This window comes from Epargyreus clarus, unplaced genomic scaffold, assembly GCF_041222505.1.
Source record: "Epargyreus clarus isolate Ecla_fem2 unplaced genomic scaffold, WU_Ecla_fem_2.2 ptg000022l, whole genome shotgun sequence".
Lineage (NCBI taxonomy): Eukaryota > Metazoa > Arthropoda > Insecta > Lepidoptera > Hesperiidae > Epargyreus > Epargyreus clarus.
Window position 1 is genome coordinate 2,597,063 of NW_027332229.1, and position 21,097 is coordinate 2,618,159.

Here is a 21,097-nt window from a genome sequence, read left to right on the forward strand (position 1 = left end):
ATTTACCATGGTAGTTTAAGTATACAAGTTGTTTATTTAATTTCATATCATAAATAAATATAAAACATTTTTGTACAGCTGTAATAAGGAAAAATATTTTCTACCAAATATTCATTTTAAAGCTACCATGTAACTTTTATTGTATATATATTTTTTTATTACTCTTGTTATTAAAACTATCTCGAGATAGACATAAAATTGCAATGTTTATTAACAAATTATCAAAGTTATTGTTAATAGAATGTGTGAAAAATAAAATAATAATATATTATGACAAGGTCATTATAACATAAGTGTTGCCAGCTGTAATATGCAAAAATTGTAAGTGCATCAAACGTCAGAGTCAGACGTTAAATGTTTATTTTTGTTGCTAAAAATATTAAATTCTGTTTCCTGATGGCTTTTCCTTCCCCCGACGGGGAATCGGAATTTTTGAACCGTGAAAAACTGGTGTAGAAAGTTATAATGTCGCTGGACGCGGGCGTTACTAGCGTTCGTACGGAAGTTAACGTCGACATATCAATGAAAGAGAATGTGTTACACGGCGGTATATCACCTGATTCTGGGGCTGAGACGCTAGATACAGCCTCTGTGTCGTGTCCTACGCTCTCCGACTCCGAGGTATCCCCCACAAAACACTCGGAAAGCCCTATTTCGAACGACAGAGCGAGCTCCGTAGATCTTGGTTTGAATGATGATAGTCTATCAAAGTCCCTATCGGAGTCGCTTTCCTCTAAAAATTCCGGAAGTCCACTTCCTGCAGACAGTTCTCCGATTAAAAATGACATTATAGATAATATTGCCGATAAATATAAGGACAATTTACACAGTGAAGAATTATTAGGAAATAGTGAAACTGAATTAATAAGTATCAATGAGACAAATGAGGCTAATATTATACAAAGTATAGAAAACAACCAAATATTAGATACTGATAATGATTTAGTACCAGAAATTGAACTTCAGCCAGATAAATTGGAACATATAGAGAAATCTGAAACACCCGTGGAAAATTTAAATTTAAAACTTGATTCCCAACACAATGAAAACAACCAAATTTTATCGCCAAATAACGATTTAGCAACGGAAAATGTATCTCAATCAGGCATATTGGAAAATATTGAAGAATCAGAATCACCAGTTGAAAATTCAAATTTAGAACTTGATTTCCAAAAGATACAAACTCAAAATGAAAACATAATTCTAGTTACTAATAATAATCTAGCGCTAGAAAATGTACCACAACCACATAATCTGGAAAATGTAGAGAAATCAAAAACACCAGTTGAAAATTCAAATTTGGAACTTGGTTCTCAACGGACCGAGTCTCAAAATGTTCTAAATTTGAAAACAGAAAATTTAAGTACCAGTGATGATATTATTAGTAATGAGGGGCAAAATTTAAAAATGGAAGCTAAAAGTGCCCTTACAATGTCAACTATGAGCTTGACTGACCACATTCAAACTAATACTATAAATGAAACCAAATCTCCATATAGTCGTAGTGCCGAAAACATTTCTATTATGGATAAAAATGTTACTATACCATCCAGCTCTACTTCCAGTACAAAAGACTTGAATACCGAACAAATTCTATCCGAATTTACGAACCAGAAGAACAAAGTTAAAGCGACACAGAAGATCGTTAATGAGACACCACAATCATTAACCAATCCTGCGAATTACGCACGGATTCCTAAAGAACTTCTATCGCAAGACTTAGGGAGCATTGCGAAGAGTGTCCATGGTATATTCTCGTCAGTAAGTGGCAGCTTAAAGAATGCGTACAATAGCCAACGAGTTTCCGTTAAAATGCCCGTGAAAAGTATTAAACCGGTTAACGGAAAAGTTATGAACGATATCTTCGAAGACAATGTACCTGAACCCACACACACAGAGCCAAGTCCTGAGAATAAAACAAATACAGAAGACTCCGTTACCCAAAGTGTTACAGATGAAGAGACAGATAAGGACTTAACGAAGCTGCAAATAGAGTCATTGGAACGAGTGCTGGCGGAGCAACGGAAAGAGAATGCGGCTTTACGTGATCGTGTCAAACAGCAGATGGATGAGTTACAGGCCAAAGATCAGACCTTTAAGGAGTTGGAGGCTAAAGTTGATTTGGTAAATTTAATTCTATTTTTTTATCGCCTGTGGCGGGTAATGTTTTTTGAGCATATGTACATGTATGTCTCATTCTTTGGCACGCCCAGCAGCAGGGCTGAATGGATTTAAATACATTAAAATGACACAAACATGTTAATATGTAAAAAAACCCTTGCTACATTTTATTTGCTATTATTAGCTAAGTTTATGGTGTCGAATTTTATCTGTCAATTTTTGAAATAAATCAATGGATTATTTTTGCCAAAACACCAAAAAAATGTATTCATTTTATGTTGAAATAACACAATAATTGTATACAGTTTTTTATGAGTTGAATGTTATAGTATTGCTTTATCTGCTTTATTTAAACCCCTTGTAGATGCAACATGTTAGAACAATATTTCTGAATATACATTTATCTGACTGTGGATGGTGATGTTTGTTTCATTCGTTTTGTCAAGTTTTGAGAGTAACATAGGCTATATTTTCGAGCAGTCGCAGTGAGGGTGTAGAGTTTTTGTTTTTATTCCCCAGTTAATTAGACATTTTTTGTATGATTCCAGATGTGCAAACGCGCTGAACAAGCCCACAAAGAGAAGGACATAGCGGTGATGCGCTACGCGAGCGTGGAGTGTGCCGCTATCGAAGCGAAGCGGGTGGCGGAGGCGGCGGCCAAGGGTGAGCGGGCTGCGGTCGCGGAGCGGGAGCTGCTCAACGGCAAGCTGCGCTCCGCTAGAGACGAGCGCGAGAGGATCTGTCAGCTGTATGATGATAAGGTATTGATGTTAACATGTTACCTCAAACGTCAATTATCTATAGAAGTAGTCAAGGGTGAGTGGGAGGAGAAAGAGCGGCTATGGTCATCCCGGGACAAATGACGCCACTGTCATTCCAATGTATATACAAATTTTCAGTTATAAATATGTCATGTTACTTTTTTAAAACGTGGGCGAAGCCGCGAACACTACTAGTATCTTATAAAAAAGTATCACTGCCTTCTCCCTTAGGACTGTACTCACGGATATGGTTTATATGTTCCAGTGCCATGAGCTGAAGACCAGTGAGATGGAGACAGCGAAACTTCGCGAGGAGTTACGAGAACTGGACGGCCGGCTGAAGTGGACGCAGAGTAAGCTACGGGTTGAGATGGATGCTTATAAGGTGAGGATGGAGAGTTCACAGGTTTTTTACAGTATAGGAGTAGCAGACGAGTATGCTACTGATGGTAAGGCTACTGCCGCCCATGGACATCTGTAATCTACCGCGGATAGTATTTTATTTTTACCTGAGGTCGGGCACACGGGCGCCGCTACTCTTCCGGACTAAGCTGGAACGCCTCGGACAAGTATGTCTCCCTTACCACACCCTTCAAAGCAGAACACAGCAGCGCTTAACACTGCTGTTATGAGGCAGAAATAGGTGTGACGGTGGTGTTGGCAGAGTTAAACCTAAAAGTTCATTTATATAGTATCTAGTATTTAATAATAAATGAATAAATAAACGCTTTCTACACTCACAGCCCCACACTAGGATTCCCTGTGTCGTGGGTGCCATGGACACACATAGACAGATACACAAACACCCAGACCCAGAAACATAAATCTAAATTCATCATTTAGATATCTGTCTGGCCGGGGATCGAACAAGGGACCCTTTGCGCGTCAGACCGGCATGGTGACCGCTCCGCCACGCGGGTCGTCAATCTAGTATCTAAGCTAGTCTGAGCTTACAGCTGTTATAATGCCGAACTAAGTGTTACAGAAAAACCTGAAAGTGGTCTGTATTATATGTTTTCAGGAGAGTTCAGAACGTGCTGAGAAGTTATCCCAGCAGGTCGCGGAGTTAGAAGCAGCGCGGGAGACCGCTGCGGTCAACGCCACCGACTCTGCTAAGGCGAAACAATTCGGTAATAAAACTCTTAACACTGCTGTTATGCAGAAATAGAGGTGACGGTGGTGCCGCCGGAGTATAATTTGTATCGTGTGCCAACTCCATACATCTCCTCCATCATCATCATCATCAACCCATTACAGTCCCACTGCTGCACGGGTCTCCTCTCAGAATGAGAAGGATTAGGGCATAGTCCACCGCGCTGGCCAAGTGCGTATTGATCGACTTCACATACCTTTGTGATATTTTTTTATAAATCTCTCAGGTATGCAGGTTTCCTCAAAATGTTTTCTTTCACCGTTTAAACAAGTGATAATTAATTTCTAATCTCGTCCACACTCCAACATAAATATTTATTCTATGTACCACTTTTTTAAATGTATATAATGTAATGTATGTCTCTGTTTAAATAAATAAATAAATAAATAAAATATATAATATTTACTTTTTAAAAGATGTAAATATGCACACATATGGAGTTGGAGAACTGCACTAGGTTCTATCTTCAAATTTGGCACCATGACAAACTGACAATTCAATTTTTATTTATGTGTCTTTTATTTACAGAAGCGGAGTTGAAAGAGAGTCAAGCGGCATTGATCCTCTGTCGTCACGAGAAGGAAGAGCTAGAGAAACGCTGGAGTAGCAGCACTCAGCAGCTGGACACCTGCAGGAAAGAGCGGGACGACGCTAGGGAGGCTCTCGCTCGCACCTCCGCACAGGTATAGTCCGCGTTGTCCCTGTAGTCCCGGGACTAGAATAGAGCTACGGTATCCCCTGCCTGTCGTAAGAGGCGACTAATAGGGGGCTTCCGGGGTTGCGGGCGGCAAGAGTGGGAGCTCGCACCGCCCGGACAGCGACCTCGGGAAGGACGGCGGTATGTGTGGTCGCATAGCGTCGTAAACACTACAGGGTGTGGGAGGAGCGAAAACTGCTCCCCCAGGGTAGAGCCCGATCTGGGCATCGCGCTTGGAGGACTCCGGTTGTGTTCCGTTGGAGATCCCGGAGTTCTCCAACAAGCGCCGAGGACGGCCACCGGGGGGTTTTAGTGCGGTAAAAATCCCACATAACCCGGCGTCGCTCCCACGTCGTTGGGAACCTTTTAAGGTTTCCCCCTCGAGAAAAAAAAAAGTATAGTCCGCGTATAATTGTTAGTCCGCTCTGAATATAGAAATGAATCGCGTCGCCATAGCAAATTGTATGACTACACCTGCTCGCAACAACTTCAGAGTGGACTAGCAGTTTGGCACGGAGTATACTACCGGTAGAATCCACCGACTTTAGGCACAACCACCACACTGATTTTTGCCTCATAACAGCAGTGTAGCACAGCTGCTTTCTGGTTTGCGTGTGGAAAAAGAAAGACAAACGTTGTAGTTGTAATATAGTCCTCTAAGTTGCTATATAAAATATTATAGTCAAAAATGATGTTTTTGGTGACATTTCTATTTCTGATTTCTATACATTTTGTTTATTTTGATGTCAGGTGGAGGAGTTGAAGGAGAGTAACCTGAGGTTAGAGGAGGAGGCGGCTGAGCTGGCGGCGTTAAGAGCGCGGGCGGCACTTGCTGACACGCTCAGTACGCAGTTGCAGAGGTACTGCTGTTGTTATATTGATCTTAAAAAGAAGTATGGGGGTGGATTGAAAAGTTCGCGGCCTAGCCAAGAAAAACAAAAAAAAAAATCGCCCAAAAAAGTTTATATTTTTCGACGTAATTTCCATTAAGGTCTATGCAGTTCTTCCATCTGCTTCGATGCCTTCTTTCTTCGAGAGATTCTTCGAGTCCTACAAAATAGTGTTTTACTGCAGCTTCGACCTATACTTTATGTCCTTATTTTGTCCGCCTGTTTTTTGTCCACCTAGAATCCATTTGTTCTCTTTTTCGGGGATATACGAAAGTTTATAGAGATATTTGTGGCAAGTACCAAATACAATGGAGTATTTCATTTACATACATATATTCGCGCGTATTCGTCTTCACTCGTCGAATACCAAAACATTTCTACTCAATACGTTCCGCAGGGAGACGGAGCGCGCACGTGTGGCCGAGGAGGCGTTGGGCGGCGAACGAGCACGCGCGGAGACATGCGCGCGACGTGAGGCCGCCGCGCTCGAGCACGCCGCGCACCTCACCGCGCAGCACGTCGCGCAGCGCGCCGCCGCCGCGCACTGCGCCGCACAGGTACCGCAGCGACACTGCGCCGCACAGGTACCGCAGCGACACTGCGCCGCACAGGTACCGCAGCGACACTGCGCCGCACAGGTACCGCAGCGACACTGCGCCGCACAGGTACCGCAGCGACACTGCGCCGCACAGGTACCGCAGCGACACTGCGCCGCACAGGTACCGCAGCGACACTGCGCCGCACAGGTACCGCAGCGACACTGCGCCGCACAGGTACCGCAGCGACACTGCGCCGCACAGGTACCGCAGCGACACTGCGCCGCACAGGTACCGCAGCGACACTGCGCCGCACAGGTACCGCAGCGACACTGCGCCGCACAGGTACCGCAGCGACACTGCGCCGCACAGGTACCGCAGCGACACTGCGCCGCACAGGTACCGCAGCGACACTGCGCCGCACAGGTACCGCAGCGACACTGCGCCGCACAGGTACCGCAGCGACACTGCGCCGCACAGGTACCGCAGCGACACTGCGCCGCACAGGTACCGCAGCGACACTGCGCCGCACAGGTACCGCAGCGACACTGCGCCGCACAGGTACCGCAGCGACACTGCGCCGCACAGGTACCGCAGCGACACTGCGCCGCACAGGTACCGCAGCGACACTGCGCCGCACAGGTACCGCAGCGACACTGCGCCGCACAGGTACCGCAGCGACACTGCGCCGCACAGGTACCGCAGCGACACTGCGCCGCACAGGTACCGCAGCGACACTGCGCCGCACAGGTACCGCAGCGACACTGCGCCGCACAGGTACCGCAGCGACACTGCGCCGCACAGGTACCGCAGCGACACTGCGCCGCACAGGTACCGCAGCGACACTGCGCCGCACAGGTACCGCAGCGACACTGCGCCGCACAGGTACCGCAGCGACACTGCGCCGCACAGGTACCGCAGCGACACTGCGCCGCACAGGTACCGCAGCGACACTGCGCCGCACAGGTACCGCAGCGACACTGCGCCGCACAGGTACCGCAGCGACACTGCGCCGCACAGGTACCGCAGCGACACTGCGCCGCACAGGTACCGCAGCGACACTGCGCCGCACAGGTACCGCAGCGACACTGCGCCGCACAGGTACCGCAGCGACACTGCGCCGCACAGGTACCGCAGCGACACTGCGCCGCACAGGTACCGCAGCGACACTGCGCCGCACAGGTACCGCAGCGACACTGCGCCGCACAGGTACCGCAGCGACACTGCGCCGCACAGGTACCGCAGCGACACTGCGCCGCACAGGTACCGCAGCGACACTGCGCCGCACAGGTACCGCAGCGACACTGCGCCGCACAGGTACCGCAGCGACACTGCGCCGCACAGGTACCGCAGCGACACTGCGCCGCACAGGTACCGCAGCGACACTGCGCCGCACAGGTACCGCAGCGACACTGCGCCGCACAGGTACCGCAGCGACACTGCGCCGCACAGGTACCGCAGCGACACTGTGCCGCACAGGTACCGCAGCGACACTGCGCCGCACAGGTACTCGCGAACCGTCGAGAAATATATAAATACATAGATATTCATAATAAAGCTCACTATATAGAGTGTCACTGTATAGTGTCAGAAGGTGTATGTGTGTCAACACACTTCCTATACCACACAATACACATACACATGCACATAAACTTCATTGTATTTTCAGGCACAAGCGCTAGCAGCAGACAACGCGTCCCTCCGGGAACAAGTGACGTCATTAGAGGCTGAGTGTACTAAGCTGAGGACCGCTTGCGAGGAGGAGGCGGAGAGACGGAACAGGGAGAGCAGAGTGCTCGCTAGGAAGGTACGGGTTTCATTGATGTAAACGCTTCTTTATGTATTACAGCCCAACAAATAGTTTTAAGCAACATTTTTGTCAATGCATAATGCCGTGAAAACATCAGGTTGCAATAACATAACTGCAACACGTGTTCAATTGTCATTATTCATTTGCTCACGTACGAAGTCGTGCGCAATGCGTAAATTATAAAATGAAATAATAATACAATATTCACCGAACCACATTTCAGTCCGTTAGGAGTTGATTTTGGTATTGACTTAATAATGAATAATATATTTTCTATTAAAAAAACTATTGTAAATTTTCATACTTTTCGCTTCAACATTGACTGATTTTCAACCCCTAATTTACTCTCTTAGGAGTTGATGTTCCAATGACGACAAAATAGATGTTGCATAATTTCTGTTTAAAAAATCAAATACAAAATATCATAGCATTGGCTTCATAGATTTTAAAACAAATTTTCAATACCTAATTGAGCCCCTTAGGGGTGGATTTTCCAAAAAAGGCGCACTAATAATTATTATTATTTATCATATGTTATAAATAATCAATCAATTAATAAATTGTAATGAAATTATTATATTATAATCAATTCATTTGCAGGTCGCAGAGCTAACAGAAGAAGCTGCGGACTTGAGCAAGAAGTTGGAGTGGGAGAAAGGGGAGAATAGCGTTTTGAAGAAGAAACACGCTAGTGCCATAAAGGTATGATACTTCTTTTATAGTATAGAAGTTGTTGATCGTAAGTGGGTATTGCCGCCCATGGACATCAATAATCAACTCCAGATTAGATTAAGAGTCGTACCAGTGGTCAACCATAGGTGCGTTGCCTAAAACTAATGCAGATAATATTAGAATTCTACCTCAGGTCAGCCACAGATGTGCCGCTACCCTGAGGACTAAGGAACGCCTCGGAAAAGTATGTCTCCCTTACCACACCCTTCAAACCAGAACACAGCAGCGCTTAACGCTGCTGTTATGGTGTAGAAATAGGTGTGACAGTGGTGCCAGCGGAATCGAACCAAAAACGGTTCTACCACTTTCAAAAAGTTTCGTTTCGAAAAGAGAAAATTATATATTCGGAATATTATGTTTATTTTTGTAAATTTTATTTGTATTATAGTGTTGATGTAAGTAAACATATTTTCCTTCATTCCATAGTAATAAATTTGCAGGAATTGAACCGTGAACTCCAGCGCGCAATGAAGCGCGTGGAGCAGCTCGAGGCGAAGGTACCGCGACCCAACAACGATGCTCCCTCCACTAGGACGGGTAAGCTCCCCTACACCCTACACTAGACATGTGTATCTATAGTCTGATTCATAATTAGGTGTCCAAAATGTAAACAAACAAATGTCACTGTCAAAATTAACAAGAAGAAAATGAATAACATCAGCTACAAAACTTAAAAATGACTGCACAAGAAATGTCTTGGGTTCCGATTGTGTTACCATTATCACATTTTAATTTTCTACCATAAACCTTGTTTTTTATTATTATTACTGTATGTAACGAAATTGAGGTAATATAAATATTAGAAAATTTGAATTGATCTTAATTTATTTAGATTATTATTTTATTATTGTTGTATTAATTTAATATTGTCAAAAATAAGAAACTACCATTTGAAACGTATTTTCTTGATAGGACAACACCTTTGTTTACATTTTGGACACCTAATTATGAATCAGACTATAGGTGATGCGCGTAATATTACTCGGGTGATATTACTCACACACATCACACACACATCGTGACACGTGTCTATATTACGGCAGTGCAACACACTAACAAGTAATGGTACAGTCGAAGTACAAACGTTATCAAATCTTTTGAAGTAAATTATTTTTAATTAATAATTAATTTATTTTAATTTAATTATGAGTAATTTATTTTTGAGTTTCGAGTAATGCGTAATGTTATCGAGTATTTTTTTTTATTTATTTAATTTAACAGATTTCATTGATCCATGTGTGTTAGTAAGAACTTAAATCTAGTATTAGTACGTATTATAATCATTACAATTCAATTTAATTCAATCTAATTGATAATAATAATATACTAATAGAGCTATGTGTGGAGGGCTACCAATGAACTATCTCCTATCTGATAACCCTTCTCACAAAGCTCCGCCACATAGGCGAGGCTTAATTTTGCACCTCCATGAAAATGGTGTTGTGAGTGGCCTTTACAGCTCTCATCAATGCCGCGGTTTTCTTGCGCATTATAGCGTCAAAGCCATCTGTATAGTTCTGCGCGAACACAATAATATCACCTGACTGAAAAAGTAATGTTGACATCACATTACTTTATAGTGTGATGTTTTGCGCATGTCTACCCTACATCCTTGTAGGGGTTTTGTTAAGGGGCGGGGGTTGGTACAAAATAGGAATAGTATCGAAATACGTCAACGTAAAAAGGGTCATGTTTGAATATTTTTCAAGTCAGTTCAAGATCAGCTTAGGGGTAGGGGTTAGGAGGGTAAGGTTTCAAATCTCTAAACTTAATGATATAAAATTTGATGATGTAGTTTCTGTCAAAAACGGCCTCATAACTATTTTCAGCATTTTTCGCTATTCCTTATAGTTTTGGATTTGGCCTATTTGAAAAATTCACCCTGTATGCATGTCCGCATGCGTCCATGTGGTTCATACGAGTATACGTTTTCGAATTTATTGTTAGTAGAAGTCTTGTATTAATGAATCTTTATAATAAATATTGTATTGAATACATTTAATTAAAAAAAAAACATCGTAGGTCTTTTTTATAGAAGTAAATGTTGTTAAAATAAACAATAAATTATTTTTGACACGTTTTCTTTGATTTCAGGTTCAATAACATCGTTGAGTAGTGGGGAGAGCGCGCAAGATGATCGGCTTCAGAACGGACACGCGGAGCCCTTGCCCGACGTGCAGGTGAGCATATGCATGCATTGTAAATCATACGCATATAAAGATCACACGTACATCTTTATATGCATACGCAATTACTAAAGATGTACGCGTGCATACATAGATATACGTATGCATATATAGATGTACGTATGCATACATAGATTTACGTATGCATACATAGATATATGTATGCATACATAGATATACGTGTGCATACATAGATTTACGTATGCATACATAGATTTATATATGCATACGTAAATATGTACGTGCAATGGTATAAAAATGCAAATTTAAAATGAAAGAGATAAAATAACTTTCAGTTTATCATTCTTAAAAGTATCTGAAGGTAGTAGAACACTATGTGGCTCGACTCTGGCGACACCATCGCCACACGTAATTTTGGTTAATAACAGCAATGTTAAGTGCTGCTGTGTTCTGGTATGAAGGGTGTGGTAAGGCATCCGAGGTGTTCTAATTTATTTATTTTTTATTATATTTGATGACATGAAGGTCAGGGAGGTGTGTAAATAAGTTTTTTTTTGAGATTTTTTGTAATATTTTGGAGGTATTAATCTCAATGTTTAGGAAATAAGGAAGGAGTGAGATATTTATTTAATTTCGCTAGACGAGGTGGAGGGAAGGGGGTTAACAATTACTAAAACACTTCTTACGTGATAACTGAATAATCCCTTACTTAATTTATACAATTTTCATGCAACGATTAGGAAGAGAATACATCGGTAAGGATCTAAATGTAATTTTTGAATTTCACAGATAAAATATTCAAGTTTTTTCGACGTTGTGTTTGGAAAGGTTTGATATTATGTTCATAATCATAAAAAATATAGATCTAGCATAGTAGATATTACTTCTAGACCTAGATTGTGTAGGTACCTAATATATAGATTAATAGGTTGTAGTAAATGATGTATGTGTTTATTTTTCGTTAAACTAGACATTTTCAATCCAAAATCTCACCATATATCAGGGGGAGGCAGTAATCCCAAATCTCACCATATATCAGGGGGAGGCAGTAATCCCAAATCTCACCATATATCAGGGGGAGGCAGTAATCCCAAATCTTACCATATATCAGGAGGAGGCAGTAATGTAAAATCTCACCATATATCAGGAGGAGGCAGTAATGTAAAATCTCACCATATATCAGGAGGAGGCAGTAATGTAAAATCTCACCATATATCAGGAGGAGGCAGTAATGTAAAATCTCACCATATATCAGGAGGAGGCAGTAATGTAAAATCTCACCATATATCAGGGGGAGGCAGTAATCCCAAATCTCACCATATATCAGGGGGAGGCAGTAATCCCAAATCTCACTATATATCAGGGGGAGGCAGTAATCTAAAATCTCACCATATAGCAGGGGGAGGCAGTAATCCCAAATCTCACCATATAGCAGGGGGAGGCAGTAATCCCAAATCTCACCATATATCAGGGGGAGGCAGTAATCCCAAATCTTACCATATATCAGGAGGAGGCAGTAATGTAAAATCTCACCATATATCAGGAGGAGGCAGTAATGTAAAATCTCACCATATATCAGGGGGAGGCAGTAATCCCAAATCTCACCATATATCAGGGGGAGGCAGTAATCCCAAATCTCACCATATATCAGGGGGAGGCAGTAATCCCAAATCTCACCATATATCAGGGGGAGGCAGTAATCCCAAATCTCACCATATATCAGGGGGAGGCAGTAATCCCAAATCTCACCATATATCAAAGGGGGGGAAGTAATCCCAAATCTCACCATATATCAGGGGGAGGCAGTAATCCCAAATCTCACCATATATCAGGGGGAGGCAGTAATCCCAAATCTCACCATATATCAGGGGGAGGCAGTAATCCCAAATCTCACCATATATCAGGGGGAGGCAGTAATCCCAAATCTCACCATATATCAAAGGGGGGGAAGTAATCCCAAATCTCACCATATATCAGGGGGAGGCAGTAATCCCAAATCTCACCATATATCAGGGGGAGGCAGTAATCCCAAATCTCACCATATATCAGGGGGAGGCAGTAATCCCAAATCTCACCATATATCAGGGGGAGGCAGTAATCCCAAATCTCACCATATATCAGGAGGAGGCAGTAATCCCAAATCTCACCATATATCAAAGGGGGGGAAGTAATCCCAAATCTCACCATATATCAGGGGGAGGCAGTAATCCCAAATCTCACCATATATCAGGGGGAGGCAGTAATCCCAAATCTCACCATATATCAGGGGGAGGCAGTAATCCCAAATCTCATCATATATCAGGGGGAGGCAGTAATCCCAAATCTCACCATATATCAGCAGGAGGCAGTAATCCCAAATCTCACCATATATCAAAGGGGGGGAAGTAATCCCAAATCTCACCATATATCAGGGGGAGGCAGTAATGTAAAATCTCACCATATATCAGGGGGAGGCAGTAATCCCAAATCTCACCATATATCAGGGGGAGGCAGTAATCCCAAATCTCACCATATATCAGGGGGAGGCAGTAATCCCAAATCTCACCATATATCAGGGGGAGGCAGTAATCCCAAATCTCACCATATATCAAAGGGGGGGAAGTAATCCCAAATCTCACCATATATCAGGGGGAGGCAGTAATGTAAAATCTCACCATATATCAGGGGGAGGCAGTAATCCCAAATCTCACCATATATCAGGAGGAGGCAGTAATCCCAAATCTCACCATATATCAAAGGGGGGGAAGTAATCCCAAATCTCACCATATATCAGGGGGAGGCAGTAATCCCAAATCTCACCATATATCAGGGGGAGGCAGTAATCTAAAATCTCACCATATAGCAGGGGGAGGCAGTAATCCCAAATCTCACCATATAGCAGGGGGAGGCAGTAATCCCAAATCTCACCATATATCAGGGGGAGGCAGTAATCCCAAATCTTACCATATATCAGGAGGAGGCAGTAATGTAAAATCTCACCATATATCAGGAGGAGGCAGTAATGTAAAATCTCACCATATATCAGGGGGAGGCAGTAATCCCAAATCTCACCATATATCAGGGGGAGGCAGTAATCCCAAATCTCACCATATATCAGGGGGAGGCAGTAATCCCAAATCTCACCATATATCAGGGGGAGGCAGTAATCCCAAATCTCACCATATATCAAAGGGGGGGAAGTAATCCCAAATCTCACCATATATCAGGGGGAGGCAGTAATCCCAAATCTCACCATATATCAGGGGGAGGCAGTAATCCCAAATCTCACCATATATCAGGGGGAGGCAGTAATCCCAAATCTCACCATATATCAGGGGGAGGCAGTAATCCCAAATCTCACCATATATCAAAGGGGGGGAAGTAATCCCAAATCTCACCATATATCAGGGGGAGGCAGTAATCCCAAATCTCACCATATATCAGGGGGAGGCAGTAATCCCAAATCTCACCATATATCAGGGGGAGGCAGTAATCCCAAATCTCACCATATATCAGGGGGAGGCAGTAATCCCAAATCTCACCATATATCAGGAGGAGGCAGTAATCCCAAATCTCACCATATATCAAAGGGGGGGAAGTAATCCCAAATCTCACCATATATCAGGGGGAGGCAGTAATCCCAAATCTCACCATATATCAGGGGGAGGCAGTAATCCCAAATCTCACCATATATCAGGGGGAGGCAGTAATCCCAAATCTCACCATATATCAGGGGGAGGCAGTAATCCCAAATCTCACCATATATCAGCAGGAGGCAGTAATCCCAAATCTCACCATATATCAAAGGGGGGGAAGTAATCCCAAATCTCACCATATATCAGGGGGAGGCAGTAATGTAAAATCTCACCATATATCAGGGGGAGGCAGTAATCCCAAATCTCACCATATATCAGGGGGAGGCAGTAATCCCAAATCTCACCATATATCAAAGGGGGGGAAGTAATCCCAAATCTCACCATATATCAGGGGGAGGCAGTAATCCCAAATCTCACCATATATCAGGGGGAGGCAGTAATCCCAAATCTCACCATATATCAGGGGGAGGCAGTAATCCCAAATCTCACCATATATCAGGGGGAGGCAGTAATCCCAAATCTCACCATATATCAGGAGGAGGCAGTAATCCCAAATCTCACCATATATCAAAGGGGGGGAAGTAATCCCAAATCTCACCATATATCAGGGGGAGGCAGTAATCCCAAATCTCACCATATATCAGGGGGAGGCAGTAATCCCAAATCTCACCATATATCAGGGGGAGGCAGTAATCCCAAATCTCACCATATATCAGGGGGAGGCAGTAATCCCAAATCTCACCATATATCAGCAGGAGGCAGTAATCCCAAATCTCACCATATATCAAAGGGGGGGAAGTAATCCCAAATCTCACCATATATCAGGGGGAGGCAGTAATGTAAAATCTCACCATATATCAGGGGGAGGCAGTAATCCCAAATCTCACCATATATCAGGGGGAGGCAGTAATCCCAAATCTCACCATATATCAGGGGGAGGCAGTAATCCCAAATCTCACCATATATCAAAGGGGGGGAAGTAATCCCAAATCTCACCATATATCAGGGGGAGGCAGTAATGTAAAATCTCACCATATATCAGGGGGAGGCAGTAATGTAAAATCTGACCATATCAGGGGGAGGGGTAGTCTGAAATCTCATCAAATCAGGTAGAGAGGGTAGTCTGAAATCTCATCAAATCAGGCGGTGGGGGTAGTTTGAAATCTCACCTTATTAGGGGTAGTGGGTAGTCTGAAATCTCATCAAATCAGGTGGTGGAGGTAGTTTGAAATGTCACCATATATTAGGGGTAGGGTAGTCTAAAATTTTACCATATATTAGGCAAAGGGGCTAGTCTAAACTTGATAGTTGATTGATGATGATCCATATACCACGAGGGGAAGGTTCTAAAATCTCACCACGTATCACCTCCAGACTGAGAAGGTGGTAGATGTTAAATAACTACACAAAAATCACGTGATTGAAGCGTACTTTTATTCGTCAGCCGTCAGGTCCCCTCCCCGAGCGTCAAGCGCTGATCGAGCGTATAGTCTCTCTGCAACGCGCTGCAGCGAGGCGAGCGGAGCGTTGCGAGTTCCTCGAGGAGCACGCGCGGCAGCTGACGTCGGAGCTGCGCGGCAAGGCGCGCCTGCTGCGGCACGTGCTGCCCGCGCTGCCCGCCGGCGCGCTCGCCTCGCACCGCAGCGACGCGCACAAGGTGACGTGACGCTCCGTGTCTCTCTAGCTGGAGGAGCGCGGGGTGACGTCACGTGCGGCACGCGCTGCCCGCGCTGCCCGCCGGCGCGCTCGCCTCGCACCGCAGCGACGCGCACAAGGTGACGTGACGCTCCGTGTCTCGCTAGCTGGAGGAGCGCGGGGTGACGTCACGTGCGGCACGCGCTGCCCACGCTGCTGTATGTTGTGTTGCCGCAGCTCGTCGATAGATGACGCTACGTGCACTCTGCATCGTGCTATTGAAGTTTTATAAACATCTTATTGTTTTATAAACTGCAAGTTGAATCTATTTGTTCACGATTATTACCAGATTCTAGAATGACTACTTCGTAGGGAACAGATGACCAGGGACACATGACGAGAGATATTTCCGAATGGGTCATAAATTTACCTTTCATCCTTCTCTCATTCCTCTCCCTTACTCTCCCACAACACGAAATAAACTCTTCTTAAGTACATTCGCCTTATTACCTTCTACATTCTTACACTATCCCCTACTCTGACTCTCTCTCTCTATCTTTCTCACAACTTTTTCCCCCACTCCCCCTCTTCTCTGCTTCTCTTACTCTTTTTCTGTTACACCAACCACACAAGGAGGTCCCAATTTATTACCATATTCCTCATCCTCATACATACAACACATCATCCTTCTACTTTACTTTAGTTCAGTGGCTCTCACTCTCCTCCCTCTATCCTACCTTTCTTTCTCTCACACTCCCTTTTTATTCTCTCTTCTACTCTTTTACCCCTTTCGTAAGTATGAGTCAATTATAGGGTACTATGCTAAAACTAAGGCGATACTATTTTACAGACAAATTACATAACAAATTCTTATATTTAATAAATATTTATTACCGATGTATTTACCTCAATGACTAATGAATTTAATTGTTTATGCTGACTTTAGCCGGCAAGGAAGTTGACGAAGGTAAGTTCTTTTATCTATCAAAAAAATAATAGTTACTATAACTTCATTTTGTTTTGTCTCTGGTGTCTTAGTCACAACAGTTCTTTAGCCACTTTTTGAAGATATATTTCTTTAGGCGTGAAAAGGAAAAAAGTATAGGTTGCTTTGTGAAAAATATAAAAAAAATGTCTACCATCCATCTATTTTTAAGCAATTTGAAGTCTATTCTGTTCTGTTTTGAATCGTTATGTATGTAAGTTTGTACGTCCGCCATTTTCTCTATAATATCGTATGGTAATATAAATACTAAATGTTACGATATATTACTTGGAATCTGTACACTACATTATACATACACTTGACAGACAGACTGCTCAATTCAAAGAGTGACACATAGATATATTTAAAAGTAAATTAATTTACATTGAGTTTATATATGTATCTTTAACATTATAATATACAGAAGGAGATAGCTCGGCTAGGCGGCGGTGCGATGGCGGCGCTGTGGGGCGGGGACGCGGACGGCCTGACGCCGGAGCTGGCGCTGGAGGTGGCCAAGCGCATGCAGGCCGTGCTCGAGGACGCGCTGCTGAAGAACATCACGCTGAAGGTACACCGCTGTTGGACTTGTGTATTTTTATAGTTAAGCCTTTTTTTTTTTTGTTGACGAGGGGGAAACCTTCAAAAGGTACCCGACGCCGTGGGAGCAACGACGGATTATGTGGGACTCTTACCGCACTAAAACCCCCCCGGTGACCGTCCTCAGCGCTGCGTAGAGGACTCCGGGATCTCCAAAGGAACGCAACCGGAGTTTTATAGTTAAGCCTAACGATAAAGCAGACGTGCTATTATCCGCGGCAAACTTGTAGTCCGCTTTGAAGGTATTGCGCGCAGTGAGCGCTCACTGACTACGCTACGCTATACCTGCTGAAGAACATTACTCTAAAGGCGATACGCCATTATTTCTGATTTACAGTATTGCGGGTACTAACTTTTAATAGTAGTAGAAGTTTGGTACTTTATTACGGTTTTTTTTATATAATATAAGAGTAGCAGACGAGCATGCAGTCCACCTGATAGCAAGCGGCTACTGCCGCCCATGAATATCAGTAATCAACCCTAAACAGGATTAGTTTCCTACTTAAGGGTAGCCAAAGATGTGCCACTACCATTGAGGAGTTGAGAACTATACTGGAACGCTTCGAAAAAGTATGTCTCCCGATTACATCCTCCTCGGAATTGCATTACAGATGTCCTTAGGGGGCAGTAATCATAGGTGGTAGAACCCTTTGTGGTTCGACTCCGGCGGCATCACCGCCACACCTATTTCTGTTATAACAGCAGTGTTAAGCTGCTGTGTTCTGGTTTGAAGGGAGTAAGGGAGCCATACTTTTCCGAGGCGTTCCAGCTTAGTCCTCAGGGGTAGGGACGCATCTGTGGTCGACCTCAGGTAGGAATATCTAATCCTATCTGGGGTTAATTACAGACGTACATGACCGTATTATTGGAATCATTAAAAATTGTCATAGTAACGTGCTGTGATTTTAAATTGTATTCTTTAATTATTCGCATTAATACGAAATTGAGACGTATGTCTACGCACTGAAACATTTTGATTTTGTTTATTTGATTATTTAATACATAATTCAAATGTATGTATGTGTTGCAGGAGAACATGGACACACTAGGCGAAGAGATCGCGAGGCTACGGCAACAAGTGAACGCCACGAACGAAACTAAATAGTGCATGAAAATTGTATAGTAACAGCTCGGGGGTGCAAGAAAGATATAACTAATATTATAATGCGAATGTGAATTTGTTTGTTGCACTTTCATCCCCTGATTCCCTGTATCGTGGGTGCCATGGACACACACACAGACAAATACACAAACACCCTGTCCCCGAAACATAAATCTAAATCCATCATTTAGATATCTGTCTGGCCGGGGATCGAACCCGGGACCCTTTGCGCGTCAGACCGGTATGGTGACCGCTCCGCCACGCGGGTCGTCATGGCGTCATGGCGATAACCGATTGTCATAGAATCGTTATACATATTTTGTGAAAATTTCAAGTGTCTACCAAGTGTCTATTACGGTTCCGGAGATAGAACTCTATGACAGACGGACAGATCGCGCAGGCTTAGTAATAGGGTTCCATCTTCAGCCTTTGGGTATATTTCATTATTCCATTTTTAGGTGCTTACAACAGAATTAATATTCATTAAAGTAAATCTTTTGGTGCGTTTAAGAAAACAGATCAAAGTACATTTTATTTTTGGACGAAGTTGCGCGCTGATGTAACACATATTTTTTGCATTGTATTGTAATCAGCGCCATCTAGCTTAAAAAAATGATGATTACATGCGGCGTTTACTATAAAATATTTACTTAATTGTTTTGTCATTTTAATTTACTCTTCAAGTTTGGGCTATTTTGCTAGAAAAGGACAAAAAATCCATAGCTAAAATATACGTATACAGTGAATACGAGATTTTATTTTTACCATATCTTTCTTGCGCCCTTAAAACAGAGTTTTCAAAATGTAAATTCCATATAAGACTAAAAAAAGAAATTATATCATAAATTAATGAAAATAATATTAAAATTATTGAAAAGAGTTAAATTAAAACATTGTATTCGAAATTATTTATTGAAATTGTGAAATTATATTGAGATCTGTTTTTTTTTTGTTAAAATGACAAAGATAATTTAGGACTATCAGCCAAGTTAAAAATAATTGCTTTTTTATTTCATATTTATTTTATTTGTCAAAAAAGATATACGTAATTCGATTTTATTTTAATTATTTCTTAATTATTATTTAAATTAATATGAAATTAAACAATTCTATATAAATATGAATATTCCAAAAAATGAATAGGGGAAAATTATTTTTTAATGTACAGTTAAAGAAGAAATTTAATAGCTATTCTAAATCGGGTTTAAAAATGTAGTTACAGGGATGATTTATATGTAATTTTCAGTTGTATATTTTATGTAAGGTTGTAATTATATTTAGTTTTAAAATATTATTTTAAAGATGTTTCTTGAACGTAAATATGGTTGCACAACCAATTTCATCTTGGTTGTGTCCCGTAATATCATCTGATAAGCCCCGTAAAGTCATCTGACAAGTTTCGGAAACATTTTTTAATCTTTCTGTTACGATTGTATCTTTTTTGTCGGAAAATATTTTCTAGATAAAAATAATGTTTATCAGTTTGATTTTTTTAATCCTGTGAAAACATATATCGCCGCTGTATATTTTATTTCAGACATTTTAATATGTAACGGGTACTCTCATAATACGCGGTTTTTATTTCTAATTACTGATATTTGGTGCATTTGTATTGATTGTGGTCTCGGAAATGACATGTAAAATCTATAGATACGTTACGTGCTCACTAAACAACACAAAAAAGTGAGCGAAACGCGAGCGCATTGACACACGTTTTTCATTTTACTTATTATTATGTGATTTCACGAAGCTTGTTTATTTTTTTCGCATAATTTATACATTTACGCATTGAGGCATTTTGAGGCTGTGAAGACTAAAATAATGACGTTTAACGTGTACAGTGACATACGTGTCAATTACTACGCCGCGAGAAAGCGACTGGAGTCGACAAACTACAATTAGTTTTTTGTACGTTTCAATTTTTCCTAGGTAGTAACGTATCTTTAGTTATTACATCATAGGTCACCGCGAAGCCGCGGAAATTAAAACCGCTTATCGTAAGTACCCGTTATGCAATTCCGTTATAATATTAGTCTTCAATCATATATTTTATTTGAACACTGGTAGATTCCGCGCCAATATTATAGTCCGCTCTGAATATAGAAACAAGTCGCATCGCAATAGCAAATTAACTGGGTAGATATTAACTGGACTATGACTGCGTGGCCTCCTTGAACCTTCGCTGTCCGCTCTCGCCCGCGAGAACATACGAGTAGCTGCGTTATAGTCCGGCCATTACGAACGTGCGAATTGCATCATAAATCGTTTTTTTGATGTGAAACATCTATAGCCGCACGTAAAACCGATTTCTGGCGTGGCGACGCATGCCGTGGCGACGCTATACGATGGTATA

The 21,097-nt window shown here is 42.4% G+C and overlaps 2 protein-coding genes across 2 annotated transcripts in view; both read left to right on the forward strand.

Moving 5' to 3' along the window:
• The window catches only part of LOC140751252 (uncharacterized), a 110,269-nt gene that overhangs the window by 55,209 nt on the left and 33,963 nt on the right, over positions 1–21,097 (forward strand). The gene's annotated exons all lie outside the window — the stretch shown is intronic.
• On the forward strand, positions 312–19,760 carry Golgin104 (coiled-coil domain-containing protein 186). The gene is made up of 14 exons (XM_073085220.1): positions 312–2,124; positions 2,670–2,882; positions 3,148–3,267; positions 3,904–4,012; positions 4,564–4,718; positions 5,483–5,592; positions 6,020–6,179; positions 7,828–7,965; positions 8,569–8,670; positions 9,141–9,237; positions 10,795–10,880; positions 15,867–16,079; positions 17,467–17,613; positions 18,673–19,760. The coding sequence occupies exons 1-14, from the start codon at positions 466–468 to the stop codon at positions 18,745–18,747; spliced, it is 3,384 nt and encodes a 1,127-aa protein (XP_072941321.1). The 5' UTR covers positions 312–465; the 3' UTR covers positions 18,748–19,760.